We start from the raw sequence: 6,534 nt of genomic DNA on the forward strand, positions 1-6,534 counted from the left end.
TTCTAGGGAATTTATCGGATCTGCTTCAAAATTGGTCAGTACAGACAAAAAATGGTGCTGATTAAAAGTTGTGCTATTTGTGCATGTACATTAAAGGGCGTGTCCGTGGCGTGCTGTCAAATTTGGCCAGGTTGAATCAAATGTCAAACTGTGATGCCATTTCCAGCAATTCGCAGACTTTCAGCGTTTTTTTGCGTTGTATTTCAACGAACTCCTACTAGGGAATTTATCAAATCAACGTCAAAATTGGTCAGTACAGTTAAAAAACATTGCTGATCAAAAGTTGTGCTATTTGTGACTGTACGTCGAACTGCGTGCCTGTGACGACGTGTCAAATTTTGCCGATTGGCCATAAAACAGATAGTACTCATAACTTCAGTGTACAATGTCCAATGTCCACTAAACTTCACATATTCTGTAACAGTCCCACCCTGAACACGTCCTCACAACTTCAGTGTACATGGTCCAATCTCAATGAAACTTCACGTTTGATAAGAATCCCGCCCTGAACACGTCTACATGACAATATTCAGATATAGTGACTACTATACAACCTGACCTACTGGCAACAGGAAGTAAGTGCTCCGATGCAATTATGATCTTATTTCTGCAAAATTTTCATGTCGTGGTCCACGCGTGTTACAATGGCACGTGACACGGCTTCAGCACGCCCCAAGTTGCGTGCGAGGACCCTTGCAGCTTTAAGCATCGTCATCATCTTCTACTTGTTCATCATCATCAGTCACTACTATTAGTGTAGTTGTTGCTACTGTTGTTGCTGTGCGTCTCTCTCTCTCTCTCTGTTATAAGGAGTACGGTCTAGATCTGCTCTATTTGAAAAGTGTCCTGAGATAACATTTGTTATGAATTGGCGCAATACAAATAAAATTGAATTGAAATTGAATTGAACTTTATTTTCTGTATTTCAGGGATGGCTATGTTTGGTACGACACTCGCCATCGCGCTTGGTGGTATCGTTGCGTCGCATCACCTTCATGCTGGTCTTCTCCTCAGTGTCTTGCACTCACCCATGTCCTTCTTCGAGGTGACACCCAGCGGAAACCTCCTGAACCGCTTCTCCAAAGAGATTGACGCCATCGACTGCATGATTCCTGATGGGCTGAAGATGATGCTGGGCTACCTGTTCAAGCTGTTGGAGGTCTGCATCATTTTGTTGTTGGCCACGCCCTTCACAGGGCTGGTGCTCCTCCCCCTCACTTGTGTCTACATTTTCATACAGGTAAAACTTTCTCATGAACATTATCTGGACATCACTGAGTTTAAGCTGAAGCTTATTGTTAATATCAGTGTATGTTTCTGGTCTCCAGAGTTTCTATGTGGCCTCGTCGTGTCAGCTACGACGACTGGAAGCAGTCAGTCGCTCGCCGATCTACAGCCACTTTAATGAGACCATGCAGGGCACTAGCGTCATCCGAGCCTTTGGTGAACAGCGCGGCTTTGTCCTGCAGGCCGACCGTCGCATTGACAAAAACCAGGAAGCTTATTTTCCTCGCTTTGTCGCCACCAGGTTCATGCAAGATATTGCTATGATGTTTAACAGTATTAGAGTATTTTACTTAAGTAATATTACATTTGTGCTGATGTTTCTATATTGTAGTTTTGAATGTGATTGTATTGTACATGTTGTAAAAGATATTAATTACTTTGGTGGTTTTTTTTATTGAATGTGTTTTGTTGTCAGATGGCTGGCAGTGAATCTGGAGTTTTTGGGGAATCTGTTGGTTTTGGCTGCAGCCATCTTATCAGTGCGAGGTCGGAATGAACTCACTCCGGGCATTGTGGGATTGGCAGTGTCACATTCTCTCCAGGTTAAAAACTGTACCTCTGTTAACTGAACAGTTCTTTGTCTCAGGTTCACACTGCAGCACAGAACGGCTTGCAGATAGGTCACATTCACCAGGTTCATCTCATCTGCCTTTCCTGGGGCTCCAGGTCAACCTAGTATTAATACGTTAAAACATCAGTCACAAAACACAACCAAAGTAATGGAGGCAACAGTACAACAGCAACTCCCATGTTCTAGAGGTAAAACTTTTGTGGCTTTGAAAAGAACATAGATATGTCATTTTCAGTTTCCCCTCAGTAAAATCATCATCATTGTCCTAATATAGTACAGGGAGATGAGAAACAAACATTCAGCAAGTTCACTGTGAGTTGTGACATCTGTTCCTTACAATGTGATTGGTTGATGCCTTTATTTGTGCTCAGAGAGCTCAGAAAATACACATACCAAAAAAAGGTCATTTCTGTGTTGCGTAATATTCCTTTTCTGCATGAAAGTACTCAACAAAAACATATTTTGTGAATTAACCATCTGAAAAAAATGCACCTTGTGTAAAGGCCTAAAAACAAGAACTTTTAGCAATTGAAACAAAGAATGCTTCAGACAAATGATGGTGTCATTTTTTTTTTGGTAGGTGACAGGAATCCTGAGCTGGATTGTCCGATCATGGACTGATGTGGAGAACAACATTGTGTCAGTGGAAAGAGTCAAAGAGTATGACAACACACCAAAAGAGGTAAGCTGCTGTATAATAGTACCTGGTTTAAATGGAAATTGTAATCTTATAGTCCAACATCTTTGAGACTCCAAATTAAGGCCAGAAGCTTTCAACAATACTGGAGTACAGAAATGCTATATTATTGTTCTGCTGTTTCTTTTGTGTCCTCACAGTGATTGTAGTGTTTATTTTTTCTAATGAACTGATTATGGAGCTGTTGGTGTTGATCATCCAGCCCTCCTGACCTGCCTGATGTGTCTCCCCAGGCAGCGTGGACCCTCGAGGGCAGCTTGTTGCCATCAGCCTGGCCGACCTCTGGAAACATCCAGTTTGAAGACTACGGACTGCAGTACCGTAAAGGTTTGGACTGGGCTTTAAACAACATCTCCATTGACATCCAGGACAGGGAAAAGGTCAGTCTAAAAGTTTTTTCTTTATTATTCATCTCAAGGCAATGGCAATATGTCAGGAAATAGCACACACTGTAAAAATATGTACAGAGTTGAAACAAATTGTAATAATTTTACTGTTTTCAGTTATACTTCTTTGACTTGAGTTATGACTTTATCATGTGAAATAAATCTTATATAACATGAATAACAATTGATCATAATAATGAAATCGCAGGTGGGGATTGTTGGAAGGACGGGAGCTGGGAAGTCTTCTCTGGCTTTGGGAATTTTTCGGATTCTGGAGGCAGCAAAGGGACAAATCTTTATTGACGGGATCAACATTGCTCAGATCGGCCTTCATGATCTTCGCTCCAGAATCACCATTATCCCTCAGGTCAGTCCTGTAAATACTGCAGTATAAATACTTCAAAACATTACAAATGGTTCAGTACAAATACTGTAGTACAAATACTTCATCAATGGGATTAACAAAACCTTGATCGGCTATTATGATACCTCCAGAATTACCATCATTCCTCAGTACTACAGTATATCATTAGAAGTGACAAATACACTTTCATATAGTTGCTACAGTATACAGTGAGTACTTCACGCAGTAGAAAGCACAACATAGATACAATCCTCAAAGAGACAAAATCTGAAATGTTTATCATCATGTCACTGCACAATACACAGTATTTATGATAATTTATGGGAATTATTTATCACACTTTATTTCACAGTAGTAATGAACCTTATTTTGTGTCAAATTAGACAAAAACTACTCTCTAATTAGCATAGATGCTTGCAAGTCAAGTCTGAAGTCTTTGAGGGGCAAATCCGAGTGAAGTCTTAAGGTCTTATGATTGCTATGAGCATTTTATTATTTATGCATATCTGGTCTGCTTAGAACACTGCATAGCTATATGTAAGGAATTCAAAGCATGTACTACTGTATTATCATCACTCCTTTTTCAATTAGCTTACAATATCAGCATTGACTTGTTATTAGGTATATCATCTATTGCAAGATATAAGAAAAAAACTCAATGAAAAGAAGTTGATACAGACTATGCTTATTCAGGAATATATTCCAAACATTATTAAGCATGCAAAATAACTAAGATATTTTTCAATAACAGAGTACAACCATATTGTATAATTACAGTGGGTGTCCAACTAATGACAGTTTTTATAATCTACTGTAATTTAATTCATCATTCTAGTCTATCAAACCCAGTGTAATGGTAATCTTATAAACTTGTTAGATTGTTTGGTTAACATTAAATTTGTAACCTGCCTGTAGCCTCAATTAATAACTTGCTTGGTCTTAGTCTGACAGCCTGTTTGGATTTTCATAAAGCAAATAACTCTTTAAACAAAAACTGCAAGCTTTTCAGTCCAGATCTTTTACTAAATATGATGTTTTCTAAAGGCTAGGAGGTATTGAAATAAATCACAAGATTTCTGAGCATTTATAAAAGGCTTTAAAGTGACCTCTGACCTTCCTTTACCAGGACCCAGTGTTGTTTTCTGGTTCTCTGAGGATGAACCTAGACCCTTTTGATACCTGTTCAGATGAGGATCTGTGGAAAGCTCTGGAACTGGCTCATCTCAGCAGCTTCGTGTTGGCACTGCCACAGAAACTGAACCATCAGTGCTGTGAAGGAGGAGAGAACCTCAGGTAGATCCACCTGTAGTCTGGCTCACAGGAAATACGCTGTGGGTATCAGCCTGCCATTGGCTGACTATTTTACTACACCACTACCTAGGCGCAAAGCCTAGGATGTAGTCTAGGATTGCGAGCTTAAAGAAGAGCTTAATATATATAATAAAATACATTTACCCGATATTCAACCTTCATTAAAGTACTTGTGTTGATCAGAGGTTGATATGATGAAGTGAATTTCTTTTTTTCTGTTTTCTTGCAGTCTTCATAGCAATCTCAAACCTGCCAATGAGTTTGGGTTCTATTTATTAGGGTTATTTACATAAATAAAAGTTTCCTTCCATGATTTTATCATTTCACCTATATCCATATCAATATTAAGCACATTATGAAGTGTAATACTTTTTTCTGAAGTCTTGGTCAGAGGCAGCTGCTGTGTTTGGCCAGAGCTCTATTGAGGAAGACAAGGATCTTGGTTTTGGATGAAGCCACAGCAGCCGTGGACCTGAAGACGGACCAGCTGATCCAGTCAACCATTCGCGCTCAGTTTGATGACTGTACAGTCCTAACCATCGCTCACCGCCTCAACACCATCATGGACTACACCAGGTACTACCAAGACTCCTTTACTGTAATTTTATAATGGTTGTTAATTTTCTGTTTTGTAATGCCCAGATAGTTATTAAAAATGTAAGTGGTGTATTATGTTTTATATTTATCTTCTATCTCTAACTCGCCTGACTTGTGTTATTGCCTCTCTGACTTTTTATCTCTGAAGAATGTTGTCTCATTTTGTTGTCTCTTGGTCCTCAGGGTAATAGTGATGGACTGCGGCAGCATTGCAGAGATGGACTCCCCCTCTCAGCTCATACGCAATCAGGGTAAATTCTATCAGATGTGCCTTGAGGCTGGTTTGGCTTGATATCATTTTTTGTTTGACTTTTTCCCAATACATTTTGAAAATGTCAAGGAAATGTGTTTTAAATTTTAAGTAAATTGTTATTTTTATTGTGGCATGTGGTTTAACAGGAAATTAATTATACCATAAACTCAACCTGCCTATATTTAGACAAGCCTCTAATTTCTGTAAATTATGAGTTATTCTTTTGATTGTTTATTAATGTAAAATGAAATGAAGGATGGAATTGTGATACTGATAACTGATATTGAAAATAAATTACATTTGTATAGATCTAAGCAGGAGCCTCTAATTGAGAACTGCATTTATTTATACTAACTTTGTAGCCATACCAGGCTAGTAAAGGAGATCTGCATCTGATTGGTACCCTGATTGTAATTGATGTTTTATGAAATAAATGACATATGGTTTAACTAACAATAATGTAGTCTTTATTCACAAAAGTATGCAAATATTCTGTTTTTTGACCATGAATCACTGTCAAATACATAAAAATACTGATAATTAAAAATGTATGATTGCAATAAAATGACTAAAAAAGAAAAAGAATAGAAAAAAAGAGTTTTGTCATTCTGCATCACTTAACCAAAAAGAATAAGAGGAAGTGCCACAGCCAGTATGGACTTTTCAGAAAGTGTGTGGGAGCACGTTTCAGGCCATTATGAATGGATTGGCGCAGTTTGTATGTGACTTTTTTCCCAGGTCTGGAGGGCTAGGGGTTAGGCGTTACGGTCTAGGTCAAGAAAAGAAACACAATGATCCCCCCATGCTGTCTACACGACAGCACAGTTGAATGAGGCCAAGGCAAGCACTGGCCGGCGCATGTCACTCAAGGTAATCTTTACTGTGCCCCCCCACCCTACTGCAATCGCAACTCCATCCCCCACAATCCAGACGATGAACCAACACTCTTTCTAGTTCGTACCGCCAATATACATATGTGTTTGTTGAACTCTTCAACTATGGAAACTCTCCTTACATACTCTTAAGTCAGAATGACAAACCAACGCTCCTTCTGACTCATACTATGAA

The 6,534-nt window shown here is 38.9% G+C and overlaps 2 protein-coding genes across 2 annotated transcripts in view; one reads left to right on the top strand and one right to left on the bottom strand.

Annotated features, from left to right (window-relative positions):
* The window catches only part of LOC118332187 (multidrug resistance-associated protein 1-like), a gene marked incomplete at its 5' end in the record, with an annotated part of 10,069 nt that extends 4,195 nt beyond the window's left edge, over positions 1-5,874 (top strand). Inside the window, 9 exon segments of the mRNA XM_035667348.1 lie at positions 930-1,240; positions 1,329-1,528; positions 1,703-1,829; positions 2,439-2,540; positions 2,789-2,935; positions 3,150-3,308; positions 4,432-4,598; positions 4,998-5,192; positions 5,397-5,874. Coding sequence (XP_035523241.1) covers positions 930-1,240; positions 1,329-1,528; positions 1,703-1,829; positions 2,439-2,540; positions 2,789-2,935; positions 3,150-3,308; positions 4,432-4,598; positions 4,998-5,192; positions 5,397-5,505 — 1,517 coding nt within the window.
* Positions 5,875-6,221: 347 nt separating this feature from the next.
* Positions 6,222-6,534, bottom strand: part of LOC118332349 (multidrug resistance-associated protein 1-like) — a gene marked incomplete at its 5' end in the record, with an annotated part of 5,842 nt that continues 5,529 nt past the window's right edge. Inside the window, 1 exon segment of the mRNA XM_035667583.1 lies at positions 6,222-6,235. Within this exon segment, the coding sequence (XP_035523476.1) occupies positions 6,222-6,235 (14 nt within the window).

This window comes from Morone saxatilis, unplaced genomic scaffold, assembly GCF_004916995.1.
Source record: "Morone saxatilis isolate NCDOM2014 unplaced genomic scaffold, NCSU_SB_2.0 Contig21, whole genome shotgun sequence".
Taxonomy (NCBI): Eukaryota; Metazoa; Chordata; class Actinopteri; family Moronidae; genus Morone; species Morone saxatilis.